The sequence below is a fragment of the Budorcas taxicolor genome, chromosome 11 (assembly GCF_023091745.1).
Source record: "Budorcas taxicolor isolate Tak-1 chromosome 11, Takin1.1, whole genome shotgun sequence".
Taxonomy (NCBI): domain Eukaryota; kingdom Metazoa; phylum Chordata; class Mammalia; order Artiodactyla; family Bovidae; genus Budorcas; species Budorcas taxicolor.
In genome coordinates this window covers 25,800,785-25,821,770 of record NC_068920.1, presented here as the reverse complement: position 1 = coordinate 25,821,770, position 20,986 = coordinate 25,800,785, and the positions used below count along the sequence as shown (strand labels likewise).

At 38.6% G+C, this 20,986-nt stretch overlaps 1 protein-coding gene and 1 non-coding gene across 2 annotated transcripts; one reads left to right on the top strand and one right to left on the bottom strand.

The window, feature by feature from the left end:
* Nucleotides 1-809: 809 nt before the first annotated feature.
* On the bottom strand, nucleotides 810-18,590 carry LOC128055513 (chorionic somatomammotropin hormone 2-like). The gene is made up of 4 exons (XM_052648110.1): nucleotides 18,538-18,590; nucleotides 10,441-10,624; nucleotides 7,479-7,586; nucleotides 810-914 (listed from the first exon to the last, which is right to left on the bottom strand). The coding sequence occupies exons 1-4, from the start codon at nucleotides 18,588-18,590 to the stop codon at nucleotides 810-812; spliced, it is 450 nt and encodes a 149-aa protein (XP_052504070.1).
* On the top strand, nucleotides 14,609-14,719 carry LOC128057015 (U6 spliceosomal RNA). The gene has a single exon (XR_008200213.1). It is a non-coding gene; the product is annotated as a U6 spliceosomal RNA (small nuclear RNA).
* Nucleotides 18,591-20,986: the final 2,396 nt, after the last annotated feature.

Below are 20,986 nucleotides of genomic sequence, written 5' to 3'. Positions count from 1 at the left end.
TACAATGTAACAATATTTGATTTGTAGGCTCACCTTAAAGTATTTTTATCTGTCATCATCAGAGAGCACAGTTAAGAAACTGAACTCCTCTAGTGAAGTTGAGAATCCTACGGTAAATAGTAGACTCAAGCGGCAGGTTCAGAGCACTGTCTCTAGTTCTGACCTGTTCAGCCTTTTAGTCCATAACTGGATTATCACATTATCTTAGGACATGAACGGCCAGGGCTAGTGTATATGGAATAACAGACTGCAAATCTAGTGGTTTCTATCTAATAAGGTGATGATTAAAACAAATGCATCAACAGTTTTGTGAAAGTAAAAGTTGCTGACATGTCCAAATCTCTGTGACCCCATGGACTATACAGTCCATGGAATTTTCCAGGCCAGAAAACTGGAGTGGGCAGCCCTTCCCTTCTCCAGGGACTCTTCCCAACCCAGGGATCAAACCCAGGCCTCCCACATTGCAGGCAGATATTTCACCAGCTGAGCCACAATGGAGGCCCTGCAGTTCTAGTTCTGTAATTATGTCCAAATAATCAGGGTATGAGGGTTTGAGTAGGGAGAGGAGTCCTCCATGGTTTTAGCTCACTGTATGCTGTTAGAGCAGCATCAATAATTCAAAGGAATTTTACTCTGCACAAATAAATGTGTTTCATTGAACAAACATAACGAAGGCCTGTTGGATACAAATAATGGACAGCGGTGAAGAGCACACATGTGGACTTTGTGTATTAGGACTTAAATTTTAATAGAAAAACAGAAAGAGGTAAATTTCAAAGTTAAATGTTGCACCACAATTGGGGCATGTGTCAAGAGGGAAAAGCACAGAATGCCATATGTCCACATAACAGGGAGCCCTGAGCTGTGTCAGAGTCAGGAATGGTTGCTTTGGGGAAGTGGTTTCTTTCTGAGGTCTGAAAATGTCAGAGAAGTCATGAGGTAAAAGATGAAGGGTCCTCCAGGGAGAAAGAATGGCATTTGTAAAGAGTTAGCCATACATGAGAATATAGAGTGAGAAGAACAGACATGCCAGGATTGAACCTTCAAGGAATTCAATTTACTTGGCAAATCTTAGGCTAACTGGACAATCAATACAAGGTGGAATATGATCCCTCCTGGCTCAGACAGTAAAGCGTCTGTCTACAATGTGGGAGAGCTGGGTTCGATCCCTGGGTCGGGAAGATCCTCTGGAGAAGGAAATGGCAATCCACTCCAGTACTATTGCCTGGAAAATCCCATGGACAGAGGAGCTTGGTAAGCTACAGTCCATGGGGTCGCAAAGAGTTGGACATGACTGAGTGACTTCACTTTCACTTTCACTTTCATGATCAGTTGTGAAAGAGATAAGAATCAAGTTTTGTAGAGCATAGGAGATATTTCCATTTGCCAGGTAATTTGGTAAAGATTCACTTAAACCTAGGAAACCTGGTTTCTATTGCTACTTTTGCATCAAGTTTTATAAGTTTTGATAAGTGACTTAATCACTCTTGGATTTCCTTATATATCCTTAATATGAGAGGATTTTCTAGATAATTTCCAAGGTTTCCTCCTTTCCTGAATATCAAGGGAATCCCATTGGTTATTATCTTGAATTAAAAAAATCCTTTTACATACCAAGAGTAATGGCTGAAATATCTATAATATGATATAAAAAGTATTGAAATTCTAGTTTTTTTTTCTTTTTTCAGTTTTTTTCATCTATGATTTCCAGGTAAAATGGGAAGATATTTAAAGTATACATTATAATATAAATAGGTATACATGATTAATGGATTTCTTCATTGGTTTAATTAACATATCTATTATATCACCACACATATTTACCTTTCAAGATCTTTTTGGTGAGAACTTTTAAGTTTAACTCTCTTACATGTATGCTAACTGACTTCAATCATGTCCAACTCTTTGAGACTCCATGGACTATATAGCCTGCCAGGCTCCTCTGTCCATGGGGATTCTCCAGGGAAGAATACTAGAGTGGGTTGCCATGCCTTCCTCCAGGGGATCTTCCTGACCCAAAGATTCAACACATGTCTCTTATGCATCCTGCACTGGTAGGAGGGGTCTTTACCACTAACACCACCTGGGAAGCCCCACAAATGTCAATAACACATTACAAACCATAGTCATCATGTTACACATTAGATCCTCAGACCTTATTCATCACCTTACAGCTTAAAGTTTGTGGACTCTGACTAAATTCATTCTTAAATCATTGATTTCTCAGCATTTATTTTATTTATGACCTCTGACATGTTCTTATATTTATGATTTTGGAGTCAGGAGAAAAGATGCCTCCCTCCAGTTGTAAGCAGTTTAGCATTAGATCTTTGAGGGACCATCTTTATCTAGCAGCTCCATAGCCATCCCTATCATTGTCAGAAATCAAGAGGATTTACACAGGTAAGGAAAATAAAGGAAACTGGCTTCCCTGGTGGCTCAGATGGTAGAGAATCTGCCTGCAATGTGGGAGACCTGGGTTGCACCCCTGGGGTAGGGAAGATTCATGCAGAAGGGAATGGTTACCCACTCTAGCAATCTTGTCTAAAGGATCCTTTGGACAGTGAAGCCTTGTAAGCTACAGTCCCTGGGGATCACAAAATGTCAGACATGCCTGAGCGACTAACATACAATGAACTTTAAAGATTTGGAAGCCATATCAGAGCTAAGGATAGCTTAAAAGGAAAAGAGAAACTCTTTAAGACAGGCAAGAACATGGATGTACGAACACTTATAGGCCAACAGGGCAAAGAAAGAGAATGGATATTGCAGCCTCTAAAGAGCCTTGTACAAGCGGCAGCTAAAAGCGAGGGCCTCTGACCAGAGCTCTGGGCTTCAGTGGAGAAACTTGGCCACTTCCCAGCAAGAAAGGAGTCAGAGGAAAGAATCAATCCACTGATATCTTTCTCCACTGACTCACCAATCTCTTTTGTCTACCCCTTGCCAAACTCAAGTAGAAGTCAGTTTCAAGGAGAGCTAGAGGGATAAAGCCTGGTCTTCTCAGCCTCCAAAGGTTCATAATATAATAGAAAATGATCAACATGGTTCCTGAGGGGCATATAAAGGATATCAAACACAACCACCATTTCTATATAGTAGCTATGTTTTCTTTCTCTTATGATTCTAGTTGTGGTTAATTTTGCTAGACATTTAGGTTGCCTGGGTAGGATTAACTTTAATGGGAGAAGTCAGTTTCTGATTTGACCTAGACTTGAGCATTTGTCACTGTATTTCTGGTATCAAAATATTATTACTGGGGTCAGTTTTCATTCCAATTCCAAAGGAAGGCAATGCCAAAGAATGCTCAAACTACCGCACAGTTGCACTCATTTCACAGGCTAGTAAAGTAATGCTCAAAATTCTCCAAGCCAGGCTTCAGCAATACGTGAACCGTGAACTCCCTGACGTTCAAGCTGGTTTTAGAAAAGGCAGAGGAAACAGAGATCAAATTGCCAACATCCGCTGGATCATGGAAAAAGCAAGAGAGTTCTAGACAAACATCTATTTCTGCTTTATTGACGATGCCAAAGCCTTTGACTGTGTGGATCACAATAAACTGTGGAAAATTCTGAAAGAGATGGGAATACCAGACCACCTGACCTGCCTCTTGAGAAATCTGTATGCAGGTCAGGAAGCAACAGTTAGAACTGCACATGGAACAACAGACTGGTTCCAAATAGGAAAAGGAGTACGTTAAGGCTGTATATTGTCACCCTGCTTATTTAACTTCTATGCAGAGTACATCATGAGAAATGCTGGACTGGAAGAAACACAAGCTGGAATCAAGATTGCCGGGAGAAATATCAATAACCTCAGATATGCAGATGACACCACCCTTATGGCAGAAAGTGAAGAGGAACTAAAAAGCCTCTTGATGAAAGTGAAAGAGGAGAGCGAAAAAGTTGGCCTAAAGCTCAACATTCAGAAAATGAAGATCATGGCATCCAGTCCCATCACTTCATGGGAAATAGATGGGAAAACAGTGGAAACAGTGTAAGACTATATTTTTGGGCTCCAGAATCACTTCAGATGGTGACTGCAGCCATGAAATTAAAAGACACTTACTCTTTGGAAGAAAAGTTATGACCAACCTAGATAGTATATTCAAAAGCAGGGACATTACTTTGCCAACAAACATCCATCTAGTCAAGGCTATGGTTTTTCCTGTGGTCATGTATGGATGTGAGAGTTGGACTGTGAAGAAGGCTGAGTGCCGAAGAATTGATGCTTTTGAACTGTGGTGTTGGAGAAGACTGTTGAGAGTCGCTTGGACTGCAAGGAGACCCAAACAGTCCATTCTGAAGAAGATCAACCCTGGGATTTCTTTGGAAGGAATGATGCTAATGCTGAAACTCCAGTACTTTGGCCACCTCATGAGAAGAGTTGACTCTGGAAAAAATCTGATGCTGGGAGGGATTGGGGACAGGAGGAGAAGGAGACAACTGAGGATGAGATGGCTGGATGACATCACGGACTTGATGGACGTGAGTCTGAGTGAACTCCAGGAGGTGGTGATAAACAGGGAGGCCTGGCGTGCTGCAATTCATGGGGTCGCAAAGAGTCGAACACGACTGAGTGACTGAATTGAACTGAATTGAACTGAACTGACTGTATCCTTGATTCACTTAAACCCTTTGAAGAGATAGGTAATGTGAACAGACTTAGGAAGGGACCAGAAACTATCAAGAGATATTTTTATGCATTTTTGAATTCATTTGCTTGATTTGTACGTGTGAGAGTGGAAACTTTTAATTCCAAATTTGTGAGAGACGTTAGTCTGAAATTTCTTTTGTACTGCCTTTGTCTGATTTTGATGTAGATCAATATTGGCCCCATCTCATTAGTTGGGAATGGTTTCTCACTCTTTCATTTTCTTAAAAAAAAGTATATCAAAATGATCTTAATTTTTTTAATATTTTTTAGAATTCTCTGGTCAAACTATCTTGAATTGATGATTTCTTTTTCAAAGTTTTATGTCACAATTTCAATCTCATTAAAGTTTATAGGAGTATTCAGATGATGTATTTATTTTTGGTTCAAGTATTTTGAAGTTATGTTGTTTGGTGTATACATATTTAGGATTATTATGGATTCCTGCTGAACTGACTCTTTTTCACTTATGTAAAGTCCTTGTATTCCTTTGTTCCTAGATATTTTCTTTGCTCTAAAGTCTACTTTATCAAATATTAACATCTGTTTTTACCCTTTTATTTTCCAAATATCCATGTGATTATTGAGTTTCTTGGGCTTTCCTGATGCCTCAGACAGTAAGGAATCCACTTGCCTTGTAAAGACTCGGATCAATCCCTGAGTTGGGAAGATCCTCTGGAGGAGGACATGGGAATCTGTATTCTTGCCTGGAGAATTCAATGGACAGAGGAACCTGGTGGGCTACAGTCCATAGGATCCTAAAGAGTCAGGCACAGCTTTGCAACTAAAGCACCACCTGGTGTTTCTTCACATTTATTCCTTGGGAAGAACGGCCCTACTCAGGCTGCCTTCTGATGCTAGGTTGGAGGTCAGGAATGCTGGGCCTGGCTTGTCTTCTCTTAGGTGCTGCTGCGTTGCTATTCCACTCTTCAGGCCCTCATCTAGTTCACCTTCTTCTTGTCAAATATACAAGGTCTCTTTTAATGGTCTCTTCTTATTTCCAGAACAAACAAAGTAGTGGACACAAAGAAATCAAGGCCATCTTGTCTGAAACAGAAGCCCAATACTAAGTAACTGGTCAATATTAAAGGAAATCAGCCCTGAATATTCATTGAAAGGACTGATACTGAAGCTGAAGCTCCAATACTTTGGCCACCTGATGCAAAGAATTGACACATTGGAAAAGACCCTGATGCTGCGAAAGATTGAAGGCAGGAGGAGAAGGAGATGGCAGAGGATGAGGTGGTGGATGACATCACTGACTTGATGGGCATGAGTTTGAGCAAGCTCTAGGAGATGGTGGAGGACACGGGAGCCTGATGTGCTGTAGTCCATGAGGTCTCAAAGAGTGGATATGACTGAGTGACTGAACTTACCTGAAGGTATGCATATATGTCATGTATATAACATAATGATTATATGACATCATACATAGGTCACATTGACAAATATGCTATTCAGTTTCAGGTATCATTATACATAGATAATATTAACATATAATATTATTTTGGTTTCAGGTGTACAAAGTAATTATCTGAAATATATTGCAAAATAATCACCACATTAAGTCTGGTGAACATCTTCACTAAAAATATTTACAATTCTCTTCTTGCAATGAGAACTTTTATGATCTCTTCAGTTCAGTTCAGCTCATTTGCTCAGTCATGTCCAACTCTTTATGACCCCATGAATCTCAGCATGCCAGGCCTCCCTAATTATCACCAATTCCCACAGTTTACACAAACTATCCATCGAGTCAGTGATGTCATCCAGCCATTTTATCCTATGTTGTCCCCTTCTCCTGCCCTCAATACCTCTCACCATCAGAGGCTTTTCCAATGAGTCAACTCTTCTCATGAGGTGGCCAAAATATTGGAATTTCAGCTTTAGCATCAGTCCTTCCAATGAACACCCAGGACTGATCTCCTTTAGAATGGACTGGTTGGATCTCCTTGCAGTCCAAGGGACTCTCAAATGTCTTCTCCAACACCACAGTTCAAAAGCATCAATTCTTCTGTGCTCAGCTTTCTTTGCAGTCCAAATCTCACATGCATACATGACCACTGGAAAAACCATAGCCTTGACTACCTGGACCTTTGTTGGCAAAGTAATGTCTCTGCTTTTGAATATGCTATCAGATTGGTCATATCTTTCCTTCCAAAGAGTAAGTGTCTTTTAATTTCATGGCTGCAGTCACCATCTGCAGTGATTTTGGAGCCCCCCAAAATAAAGTCTGACACTGTTTCTACTGTTTCCCCATCATGAAATGATGGGACCAGATGCCATGATCTTAGTTTTCTGAATGTTGAGCTTTAAGCCAACTTTTTCACTCTCCTCTTTCACTTTCATCAAGAGGCTTTTTAGCTCCTCTAGAACCAGAATCAGGCAGACAAAATGGCTCAAGTGGTACAGTAGAGGACTTCCACATAGGAGTCACTAGTAAAAGGGAGTAACAAAAACTGGGGTGTGTTTCTTACATATTCATGAATTTTGCATCTTTTATTTCACAGATGGACATCCCCATTCATTTCCTATTTTCATACAGTATAATAGCTGCAATCCTGTGTCTAACGTGTTGGTTGAACTAAACTTGTCTGCATGGACAATTTATAGATCTGTTATTTATGTTGCTTCAAAGATCTTTAGTCATCCCTTGATTTCACCAATGCTTCAGCAACTGCATAATATAATTTCTCTGCAATTGCTTATAGACTTCCATCTTTTCCTGCATGTACACTTACCATTACCTCTAATAATCTGAAGCCTGGTAACCTACATACTGTCTCATATGATCTGGTAAAAAAAAAAAAAACAGGTAAAAGACTCACGTGCATGCATTGGATGTGTTCTTTATCTTCAGGGGTATGGAGGGAATTGGTGTGGCAGTTGTTGGAGGCATTGATATAGTACAGTTTACCCTGGGCATACTGTTCATCCTGAAAGTGATCAGACAGTTACAGTTGTTGGGCATTCAGTACATGTTGATAGATGTATAATTTTTTATTGGGGGGCATCACAATATTTGAAAGTATTCCCTTCCTATTTTTTCTATACATTGTCTCTATAAAATTGACTTAACATCTAACTTTTCTAAGTTTAAACTTTTCCCTTCTCTGTTATATTATTTTATATATGTATATATATATATTTTATTTTTTTGTGTTTGAACCAAATATAGTACATATGTACCAATATTTGATGCTTCCCAGGTGATGGTAGTGGTAAAGAGCATTCCTGCCAATGCAGGACATATACGAAGACTCAGGTTTGATCCCTAAGTGAGGAGCATCACTGGCAAGAGGGTACAGCAGCATACTCCAGAATTCTTGCCTGGCCAGTCCACAGGACAGAGGAGCCTGTTGGGCTACAGTCCGTAGGATTGCAAAGAGTTGGACACAACTGAAGTGACTTAGAATGCATGCATGCACCCATATTTAACCATTTAATCTCTTGTTTACCGTGAATTTGAGCCAATATATTCCCTTATAAGGAGTTATAGAGTTATGACTTTCACTTATCTCTGAATCCATACACGAAAAAGCTTAGTGTTCATCCCAAGTGCAGAATGCAATGTTATTTATGGAGACAAAATGGTATGGCAGAAAAACTTGCATAGAGTTATAGGAAATACTAAGCAATGGACTGAGAATAATAAGAGTAGAAAAATCTAGATAACATGTTAATAGAGAAAAACTAATCTTTAGTGAAACTTATGAACATTTAAAGAGATTACATGGAAGATTTAGAAAAAAATGGGTAGTCAAAAATGGAAGATGAAACGAAAACTAGTGAGTTAAAAAAAATACATCAATTTAATAAAAACATTTATCACTGCATTTTATTAGCTGTCTGCTCTACTGTGTGCTCATTGATTGACCTAAAAGAATTAACATACAACTTCCAAATACCTTCATCAGAAAGAGAATAATTGTTTCCAATTGTAAACTCCCATTCTACTGCATCTCTAAAGCTATCACTGCAAATCTTAAAACAATAACGTAGCATTAAAAAAACCACCAGTATTCATTTTTGTGACCAGGATTCAGCTTTGTTTGACATGTTCCATCCTCTCAGTTCACTGCAGAGCAGTTCTCATTTATTGACTTTTTATTCTGAGCCTGGAAAAGAAAGCCCAGAGAGACACTGAAGGACCAGAAAATCAACATGCTTCCGTTTCCTCAGTTCAGCTCAGTTCAGTTCATCGCTCACTTGTGTCTGACTCTTTACGACCCCATGAATCGCAGCACGCCAGGCCTCCCTGTTCATCACCAGCTCCCGGAGTTCACTCACACTCACATCCATCAAGTCGGTGATGCCAACCAGCCATCTCATCCTCTGTCATCCCTATCTCCTACTGCCCCCAATCCCTCCCAGCATCAGAATCTTTTCCAATGAGTCAACCCTTCGCATGAGGTGGCCAAAGTATTGGAGTTTCAGCTTTAGCATCAGTCCTTCCAAAGGAATCCCAGGGTTGATCTAATTTAGAATGGACTCCTTGGATCTCCTTGCAATCCAAGGGACTCTCAAGAGTCTTCTCCAGCACCACAGTTCAAAAGCATCAATTCTTTGGCACTCAGCTTTCTTCACAGTCCAACTCTCATATCCATACATGACTACTAGATGGACGTTTGTTGGTAAAGTAATGTCTCTGGCTTTTCAATATGCTATCTAGGTTGGTCATAACTATCCTTCCAAGGAGTAAACGTCTTTTAATTTCATGGCTGCAATCACCATCTGCAGTGATTTTGGAGCCCCCCAAAATAAAGTCTGACACTGCTTCCACTGTTCCCCATCTATTTTCTATGAAGTGATGGGACCAAATGCCATGATCTTAGTTTTCTAAACGTTGAGCTTTAAGCAACTTCTTACCTCTCCTCTTTCACTTTAGTTCTTTATGTCAGGTAATATTATGGACTGAATGTGTTTTCTTCAAATTCATGTGTTTGAGCCCTAACTGCCAAAGTACCTTGTTTTGAAAAGGGTTCTGAGTTTTGGGACCCCATGGACTATAGCCCACCAGACTAATCTGTCAATGGGATTTCTCAGCCAAGAATACTGGAGTGGATTGCCATTCCCTTCTCCAGGGAATCTTCCAGACTAAGGGATAGAACCCAGGTCTCTCACATTGTGGGCAGATTCTTTACCATCTGAGCCACCAGTGAAGCCCATTAAGGTTAAATGAGCTCTTAGGGTGGAACACTCATCCAATAGGTTTAGTGTCTTCGTGAAGCGAAACATCAGAGAATTTTCTCTGTGTCTCTGTGTCTTTTATTCTATCTCTCTTCCCCAGCCCCTCCCTGTGTGAGGACACATGGAGAAGCCAGCCTGGGAAGAAAGAATTCTTACCAGAACCTAACATTGCTGGCACCCTGATCTGAGACTTCTAGCCCCCAGAACTGTGAGGAAATAAATTTCTGTTGTTTATTCCACTCTGTTTATTGTATTCTTTTATGGCATTCTTAGCTGACAAATACAAACTCATTTATTTTGGAAATTTACAAAGAACATGAATGAAAGGAAACTGAAAAAGTTATTGCACTTTTTAGGAATCTTTGAGATTTCACAAAACGGATCCTTTCTTTGATTTCCACATCTTATGAGCTGACGGCTTCTTTGACCTAGAGACTGTGTTATTTGAAGTTTGGCTGATGAAGCCTTCTTGTTGCAAGCACAGTATAGCTCAGTCACTTATGTGAAGGTTCCGTCTGGGAGTCTGGCAGGCTACAGTCCATGGGGTTGCAACAGCAAGACATGATTTAGCAACTAAACCACCACCACCATAGTACTTACAAACTCAGTGAACATTATCCAGGAAAGGCCAGAAATGTCATGGGACAGCATGGTGGCATTGAGAAACAGGTCTGTAAGGGATTCCAGGGGGATGTCAAACACGTCAGGAAAGCAGGACAGGCATGAGTTGCCTTGGCACAGGAGCAGATTTGACATGACCAGCAGCAGGAGCAGGCAGGACCCCGTTTAAATAAAAACATGAGCCATTATGAGATGATCTAGTCACTTGAGGTTATCAAATCCATCCAGTGGAGGGAAGCATTTCTTTCCCTGTTGCTCTGAGGAGGAGTTGGTGCTGTAGTAGCTCGTGTGGGGAAGAAAGAGCGCCTTCTATGTAAATTTAGATGAATGATGATATTGGCGCAGAATGTGGAGAAGTAAGTTACTCCCTGCATTTTTGAATTGTTCCCAGAACTACTTCTGTGCTCTGCAAACACTGGAACTTAATTCTGAGCCAGAGTGTTTAAGCCATTTTTTTTTTTTAAGACAGTTTAAGACAGTTTGGGACTCTGCAGAAGACTCTGACAGGGAGGCCCTCAAGGAGTTTGTAATTTTTTCACTCTAAATTGACTAATGCTTGAATTTTAGACACTGAAATAACAAGAAAAATCCAGTTGACCTGTGTGGTTTACCATCACGCTGGGGTAAGAGTAAATACATTACTGACTGATTGCTACTATTGCGTTCAAAACGAATACTAAGAGAAAATGGTACAGTACCTTGGATCTGCTAACTCACCTTTGTAGCCGCATGCATGTCTTTGATACTTTCCCAAAAGCTTTAAAACATTTTAAAATTTGTGCTTCATAGTAACCCTGTGAGATAGCCTTAATCTTCACTATGATCATCAAGTTATGTTAATGAAGATGCAATGACTTGGAGAGGGCAAGTAATTTTCCCCAGGTCCCATTATTAGCAGATGCTGGTGACTGGGCACCAATACACTCATCTGTCCACTTCCTGATGTCACATCACACATGCCAGTTGGCCCTCGGTCTGCATATGTGTAACCAGGACCACATCGGGAGCTGTGATGACTCTGTTTAAAGACAAAAATATTTTATCTTTGACTGCAAAACAAAGCGACCCTAGAACATTGGTTTTATCCACTTGTTCTGCTCTATCTATAAAACACTCACTGTTAAATTCTTTGACTATCAGTGTGGGGGCCTGGTTCTCCTGGCTAGCCTTTCTTCTAGGCACCATGACAGCTCTTCTACTTTTGTGCATCTTAAATCCTCTCATTACATTTGTTTCTTTTAGAAAATGACAAATAAATCTCCAAATGGTAATACAAGAATATTACCTGGTCAGCACTAACACAAAGTTATTGCTCTGCAAACAAGGCCTGCCTCTTCCTGACTTTGACATTTTAGGGAACAAATTTACCTGTCTGGTAGAGTACATCCTGACAACCCATGGAGCTTAGTTTTTGAACCATCTCCAAACATCTCCTCTTTGATAGTAGAACTAGACCTTCAGGTTTCCATGATGTATTATAATATTTCAGAAATTATTCCTGGCCCTACTTTGGCCAATAGAAGCATAAAATCATTGTCTCTTGCAAGCATGATTTTAATATTACTTTTCCTGTCCATCCTTTGTAAGCAAGCAGAATTTAAGACTGAAGAGAACAAGAATTGTATTTGGACAAAAGAACTGATAAAATAGAAATTTTATCCTCCTGAATGAGGTCTGAACATGTTCTTCTTCCTATTTACCGGAAGAGTGGTAATTTCATTAAGGATAAGATATCAGCATTTACTTGGTTTTCTCTGCTCTTAATTAGTTTAACAGGTAATGGTATTTAAGGATAAAATTGTTATTTAAAATTAGGTGATTAAAATATGATTTCTAACACCATACACAGAAATAAACTCAAAATGGATTAAAGATCTAAACATAAGACCAGAAACTATAAAACTCCTAGGGGAGAACATAGGCAAAACACTCTCCGACATACATCACAGCAGGATCCTCTATGACCCACCTCCCAGAATATTGGAAATAAAAGCAAAAACAAACTGATGGGACCTAATCAAAATTAAAAGCTTCTGTACAACAAAGGAAACTATAAGCAAAGTGAATAGACAGACTTCAGAATGGGAGAAAATAATAGCAAATGAAGCAATTGACAAAGAATTAATCTGAAAAATATACAAGCATCTCCTGAAGCTCAATTCCAGAAAAATGAATGACCCAATCAAAAAATGGGCCAAAGAACTAAACTGACATTTCTCCAAAGAAGACATACAAATGGCTAACAAACACATGAAAAGATGCTCAACATTACTCATTATCAGAGAAATGCAAATCAAAACCACAATTAAGTACCATTTCACTCCAGTCAGAATGGCTGCTATCTAAAAGTCTACAAGCAGTAAATGCTGGAGAGCAATGCTGGAGAAAAGGTAACCCTCTTACACTGCTGGTGAGAATGGAAACTAGTACAGTCACTATGGAGAACAGTGTGGAGATTCCTTAAAAACTGGAAATAGAACTGCCATACGACCCAGCAATCCCACTGCTGGGCATATACACCAAGGAAACCAGAATTGAAAGAGACACGTGTACCCCAATGTTCACTGCAGCACTGTTTATAATAGCCAGGACATGGAAGCAATCTAGATGTCCATCAGCAGATGAATGGATAAGAAAGCTGTGGTACATATACACAATGGAGTATTACTCAGCCTTTAAAAAGAGTACATGGGAATCAGTTCTAATGAGGTGAATGAAACTGGAGCCTATTATACAGAGTGAAGTAAGCCAGAAAGAAAAACTCCAACACAGTATACTAACGTATATATATGAAATTTAGAAAGATGGTAATGATAACCCTGTATGTGAGACAGCAACAGAGACACAGATGTATAGAAAGGAATTTTGGACTCTGTGGGAGAGGGAGAGGGTGGGATGATTTGGAAGAATGCCACTGAAGCATGTACAATATCATATGTGAAACGAATTGCCAGTCCAGGTTCAATGTAAGATGCTCGGGGCTGGTGCACTGGGATGACCCAGAGGGATGGTACAGGGAGGGAGGTGAGAGGAGTGTTCAAGATAGGGAACACATGTACACCTGTGGCAGATTCATGTTGATACATGGCAAAACCAATACAATATTGTAAAAGAATTAGCCTCCAATTAAAATAAATAAATTTATATTTAAAATTTTTTAAAAATAAATTGATACGGCCAAAAAAAAAAAAAAGGGTGCAGGAAGGAAATGATGACTCTATTAAGTGGTAAGTATTAATAAATAGATCATATAAACAACAAAAAAAGAAGATGTGGTACATATACACAGCAGAATATTACTCAGTCATTGAAAAGAATGAAATAATGCCGATTGCAGCAACATACATTGTTCCATATGTAGGTCCATAGATGGACCTAGAGAGTCATGCTGAGTAGATTAAGTCAGACAGAGAAGGAGAAATATCATACAATATTCCTTACAGGTGGTATCTAAAAAGAAATGATACAAAAGAACTTACTTGCAAAGCAGAAGGAGACTCACACACTGAAGAAATGAACTTATGGTTGCTGGGGGGAAGGGATAGTTAGGGAGTTTGGAATGGTCATGTGCACACTGCTACATTTAAAATGGATAACAACAAGGATGTATTGTATAGCATATGGAACTCTGTTCAATTATGTGGCAGCCTGGATGGGAGGGGAATTTGTGGGAGAATGGATACATAGATATGTATAGCTGAGTCCCTTCACCATTCACCTGAACTATTACAATATTGTTAATTAGCTGTTCCCCAATACAACATAATAAGTTCAAAGTGTGGAGAGAAAAGATTGCAAAAAACTAAAATAAAATTGAAAAAAAAAGAAAAATAAAAGAAGAGGTTCTCAAAAGGAAGACATATAATTGGAGAAATTTGGGACTATCTCTCTCATCAACTAAATAGCTTATTGTGACAGGAAAGTAGAATAATAGCTTGTATAACATAGACGTATTTGTGTGCATATATTTCTGTGCATGTATAGCTGTGTTATGCATAAATATATGCTTAATTCATTCATGGAACATGGACCTTATAAAATTCGATTTTATTAGAGGTGGTAAATATAGCAGAACACCTTAATTCCTAATGTACTTGATCATTTAGATGACTAACTATATGAATTTTTTTTTCTTAAAATGTTATTCGTGTGTTTGCTGTAGTAGCACATATATTAAAAAATGGGAATAATACTGAGAAGATTAGCATGGCCCCTGCCCAAGGATGATGCACAAATTTGTGAAGTCTTCGATATTTTTCTCTCACAACTTCAAGGGGTGGGACTGGAAGGATGGTGGGAAGGAGGTGCAAGAGCAAGGGGACATAGATATACCTATGGCTGATTCATGTTGATGAATTTACAGTGCAGCATTGTAAAGCAATTCCCCTTCAATTAAACATCAATAAATTCAATTATTAAAACTGTTATTGGGGATTATATAACAGGTTCAGATATCCATTGTAAGACTAAAGAGGGTCTGACTAGAAACTGATGGTGTCAATTATCATTGATTAGTGATTCATTAACTTTATAGTTGAATGAGAAAAGTAAACTAACAAACACTACTGTCTGTGATTCAGTGCCATAGCAAGCGATAATCCTTATCAGCATTCGCTTTTAGGTAGTATAGTGCCCATACTTTGAAACTGAGCCTGTTCCCAGAAGCGCACAGTCGTGAGTCCTGCCCAGGATGTTTGTTCCTGATGCTGGAGGCTTCTGTTCGCTGGTCACTAACGCCGAAATTTTCTCTGCTGACCATTCTCTGGTTCTATCATGTGCACAAGTTTTTATATTTTGGTTTTCTAATATGATTCTCTTATTTTTTTGATCAGACTTCAGGTCCCTTTACGATTTATTTTTCTGACCCATTTGTGCTTTGATTTCTCTGATGCTCATTAGTGTATTTGCTTCCATGTCTACCTCTCTGAGTAGTTTTCAGCATCTACATAAACCCTACCCTATTCTGTTACTGTCTGGATTTGGGCATTTAGCATCAGCATATTTTTATGAGCTTCATTTTCCTTCTGGTGCAGTTTCTGATACACAGTTTAAGCTGGTTGGCTCACATCTGGCTTGTTTGTGTTGTCTCCAAAAAATTAGAGAACTCTGCTTTCTTTCTAGGCAGTGCTTCCCCTTGTTTTGATACCATGCTAATTTTCTGTGATTTCACTTCCTGACACATAAGCTTTGTCTTTCTCAATCTACTGTAACTTGAGTACCATGTGCCTCTATGTTGGTATTACTATTTTAAATCAATATCAACCTAGTATAGCAGAGAATTAAAGGGAATAAAATTACAATAGTATTAGGAATAATACATTCCCCCAAATTATAAACCAGTAATGCTCCCAGTTTTAAATGACTTTCTATCCATGTATTGTTGAGGTCCCCTACTCTTTTCCTTACTAGAAGTTCCAATTTTGAAATAGAATCTTGAAAATGATGAAGTGAACATTCTGAAAATCACCTTGGATTTTAGATGTCTCAAGATTAGGTATGTAATTATTATTTTTTTATAATTAATGTGGCTATTCTTAGCACATATAGCTCGGTGTAGGGTGATTGCTATTGAATGAAGGATGCATCTATGAACTGCAATCACCAAAAAGGTGATTGAAAACAAAGAAAGCAATGTCAAGAAGACACAGGCTTTTGTTCTGGAAGGAAAACATTACAGTGTCTGTCATCTATAGTCCACTCTTCAGATTTTTCAAAACACTTACTCTCCTTTGCTCATTTAATAATTTTGGTTGTTTGATTTTTTTTCCTGCTGAGTTTCATGAATCTCTTATATATACTGGATATGAAGCCCTTACCAAACATGTGATTTGCAAATAATTTTTTTTCATTCCATAGGTTGTCTTTTCATTTTAACGATGGCTTCTTCTACTCTGCACAAGGTATTGAGTTTGATGCAGCCCGACTAGTTTATTCTTGCAGCTCTTGCCTTTGCTTTTGATGACTGAGTTGTTTGAGTTGCTTATATTTTGGAAAGCAATCCTTTATCAGTTGTTTTATTTGCTGTTATCTTCTCCCATTCTTACCAAAAGACTCAGACTGGCTGAATGGATACAAAAATAAGACCCACATATATGTTTTCTATAAGAGACCCACTTCAGTCCTTGAGACACATACAGACTGAAAGTGAGAGGATGAAACAGATATTCCATGCAAATAGAAATCAAAAGAAAGCCCGATTGGCAATTCTCATATCAGAAAAAATAGACCTTAAAATGAAAACTATTATAAGAGATAAAGAAGAAAACTAACAAATGATTAAGGGACCAGTCCAAGAAAAGACATAGCAATTTTAAATATTATTTACCCACAATAGAGCACCTCAACACATAATGTAAACACTAACTGACATAAAAGGAGAAATTGACAGTAACACAATAATAGTAGGGCATGTTTTCACTGCAGCTATACCAGAGGGCAGATCATCAAAACAGAAAATTAATAAGGAAACATAAGCCTAAAGGGAAATATTCGAGCAAACAGACCTAACTGATATCTCAGCACATTCCATCCAAATGCAGAAAAATATACTTTCTTCTCAAGTGCACATGGAACATTTTCCTCATCTTGGGTCACAAATCAAACCTCAGAAATTTAAGGAAATTGAAATTATATCAAGCATTTTCTCTGACCACAACACTTGAGACTAAATAGTGTTACAATTGATAGATTATATGGGAAAAAAATCTGTAAAGAACACGAACACATGGAGATTAAGCAACACATTTCTAAATCATGAGCAGGTTACTGAAGAAATAAGGGAAATCAAAACATTCCTAGAAACGAGGAACAATCAAAACGTGATGGTCTAAAACCTAGAGGATGCAACAAAGGAGTTATAAGAGGGAAGTTTATAGAAATACAAATTCTACCTCAAAAATCACGTTGAATTGACAACCTATCTCTACATATCTTTAACTCTTTTTAAATTTCTCTTATCAATGTCTTAAAGGTTTTGCATAACACCTTTCAACACCTTGCTTAAGTTTATTTCTAAGTGTTTTATCTTTTTCTAATGCATAGCAAATGGGATTGTTTTGTTTATTCCACTTTCTGATACCTCATTGTTGATATCTAGGTCGGCAATTGAGTTTTGTATATTGGAATATAGTAAACATAATGTATGCTACATCTTTAAAGAATAGACACTTTCCCACAAATAAGACATGTAGATGATCAAGAGGTTTATGACAAGATGCTCAACATCACTAATAATCAAAGGAAATGCACATCAAAAGCACAATAGATATCACCTCATACCATTTGAATGGCTAGTACCAAAATATAAGAAATGACAAATATTATTGAGGATGAGGAGAAAAAGGAGTGCTTATGCACTATTGGTAGGGGTGTATACCAGTGCAACTCCCATGGAATCACAGTGTGGAAGTTCCTCAAGAAATTTAAAAGAGAACTGTTATGTCACTTCTGAATGTATAGTCAAAGGAAATGAAATCATTGTCTCAAAGAGAGATCTGTATTCCCATGTTCATTGCAGCATTATTCATGGTAGCTTTGGTATAGAAACAAGAATCTTTCAACAGGGGAATGGAATAAAACTTACTTGTGTTCTCTTCAAATAGCAAAAGTTAAACATGTGTGGTGTGACAGTGTTACTTAACATAAAGGGAAACTTGTTTCTAATACGTGCACAAATGGGGGTGGACAAGATGACAGAGCGGTGGGTGGAAGTGGGGTTTACCTCTCTCCACGGATGCATCAAGAACGTCTAGAGACGCAGCAGTTCTCACAGAAGACCAGGTGAGCACGGGAGGGACTCCCTGAGTACTGAGAGGGAATATCCGGATCCATACAGAACTCGGTAGGACAAAGGAAAGAACGGACAAGGAGGAAGGGGAAAGAAGGAGGAGACCAAGGCGACCAGCCTGCACCAGGGGGTGAGGGAGCTGAAGCTCAGGGGAGAGATCCCCGCATCCGTGGCCATCCACTGGGACGGGGGAGGCATTTGAAGCAGTTGGGGAGTGAACTCACTAATCTGGGACAGTCTGAACAGAGTGAGAACCACATAGACAAGCCATGCTGCAGCCTTTCATACCTTGGACAGGGTTGTAAGTCCACAGGTGTCCACGGAAGCTGGGAGCTGGAGCCATGGGGATTGTGGAATGATCCCACGGAGAGGACTCCTGTTGACTGTCGGGAGTCAGACTGATGGGATGGGTTTAGGAAACCTGCTGCATGGAATGCTTCTTAAGGAAAGCCAGGAGGCCATAAAAGAGAGTTCACCTGCCTGTGTAGTAGAGCTATCTCTTTCTCCATGCTGGTACCTGTAGGGTGAGCAATAGAGACTTCAGTGAGGGTGGTCCTTGAGTGGCTGATGCACTAAGCAATGGAGAATTTTGAATGTCTATATACCCGACTCTACACTATTCTCTGTCTAAATTTTGAGTTTTAGCATCATAATACTTTATGAACTTAAATTTCTTCTGGTAGAGTTTCTGGGTTACAAATTAAGCTAATTCTTCACATCTGACTCTTTCTTGATGTTTCAAGAAACTTTCAGAACCTTCCTTCCTCTTAAGGCCTTACTGACCTTTACTTTACTGCCAATGTTGGCTTCCCGTATTTTGCCTTCTTGCCTAATATATTCTTTTTTCTTTCTCATCACTATAAATTCAGCAGTATGTGTCCCTATTTGTATTAATACTTATGATAAATTATTAACCTGATGCAGTAGAGAATCAAAAGGAATAGAATTAAAACAATAATAAGAAATTACCCCAAATTATAATCCATTAATGCTCCCATTTAAAACTGATTTTCTATCTATATATTATTGAGGTCTCTTAACTCATTTTCTTTACTAGGAGGCTTCATTTTGAAATGAAATATAGAAAACAATGGAGTGGTAAACTCTGGAAATTGCTTTCCTTTTGATATGCGTCATTAGTAAGGGTGCAAATATTCGGGTTTTTTCCCCAGTGGGGCTGTTCTCAGTACACATTATAGCTCACTGTGGGATGATTGCTAGTGATTGAAGAATGTACACATTGAACTATAATTGTCAAACAAGTGAGTGGAGATGAAGAAAGTAATGCCAGGAAGGCACAGGCTTTTGTTGTTCTAGAAGGAAAACCTTGCTGAGTGTCTCATCTACAGTCTAATCTTCAGATTCATTCAAACTCTTACTTTTATTATGCTCCATTAAATTTTTGGATTATTTGAGTTGTTGTTTTTTGTTGTTTTTTTTTTTTTTTGCCATTGAGTTGTATGTCTCATGTATATTTGGATGTTAAGCCCTGATCAAATATATGATTTGGAAATATCTTCTGTCAATCTTTAAGTTGCCATTTGGTTTTGCTGATGTTCCCATGTTTGGAGTTTGATGTAGTCCCATTAGTTTGCTTTTGCAGTTGTTGCGTTTGCTTTTAGTGTGAAACCCATAATCAATTGCAAAGACCGATGGCAAGAAGATTACCTCAATGTCTTCTTCTAAGTCTTTAATCACTTAAAGTTTTATGTTCAAAATTTTAATCCATTTGTATTTAATTTTTGTGCATGGTAAAAGACAGGGGTACAGCTCCATTTTTTCATAGGACTCTCCAGTTTTGCCAGGGCCATTTTTGACAAGCTTGTCCTTTCCCCACTGGAGAGTCTTAGCTCCTTTTTCATAAGCTAACCGACAATATATGGATGTTCGTTTCTTTCTTGGTTGCTATTCTGCTCTGTTGATCTATGTGTCTTTTTTCCATGCCAGAAGCAAATCATTGTTTTGATTACTATAGCTTTCTAATACAATTTGAAATCAGCAACCCTATTCTCGAAATTTCTTCTTCTTTCCCAATATCACTTTTATCTTTGGTGTTTTGTGATTTAATACAGCAGAATAGACCAAGAAGAGATGGGAAAAGTACACAGAAGAACTGTACAAAAAAAAATCTTAATGACCCAGATAATCACAATGGTGTAGTTTGTCACTCAGAGCCAGAAATTCTGGAATGTGAACTCCAGTGGGTCTTAAAAAGCACTGTGCCAACAAAGCTAGTGGAGGTGATAGAATTCCAACAAAGCTATTTAAAATCCTGAAAGATGATGCTATTAAAGTGCTCCACTCATTATGTCAGAAAATTTGGAAATGCCAGCAGTGAACAGAGGACTGGAAAATGTCAATCCTCATCCCAATTCTCAAGAAGGACAGTGTCAAAGAATGTTCAAGCCACTGAACAGATGCAGTCATCTCCAATGCTAATAAGGTTATGATCAAAATCTTTCAGGCTAGGCTTCAGAATTATGTGAACCTTGAACTTCCAGGTGTTCAAGCTGGGTTTAGAAAAGGCAGAGGCACCTGAGATCAAATCGGCAACATTTGCTGGAACATAGAGATAGCAAGGGAATTTCAGAAAATCATCTGCTTCATTGATTTCACCAAACTGGGTGGATCATTACAAAGTGGAAAATTCTTAAGGAGATGGGAATACCAGATGAACCTTACTTGTCTTTTGAGAAAACTTTATGCAGTTTGAAAAGCAACAGTTAGAAGCAGACAAGG

Coding starts and splice junctions, on each gene's coding strand:
- LOC128055513 (XM_052648110.1), bottom strand. CDS start 18,590: ATGGCTCCAGCTCCCAGCTTCCGTGGACACCTGTGGACTTACAACCCT. Junction 10,625..18,537: donor TGGACTTACAACCCTGTCCA/AGGTATGAAAGG, acceptor TTTTATTTAAAC/GGGGTCCTGCCTGCTCCTGC. Junction 7,587..10,440: donor GGATAATGTTCACTGAGTTT/GTAAGTACTATG, acceptor GATCACTTTCAG/GATGAACAGTATGCCCAGGG.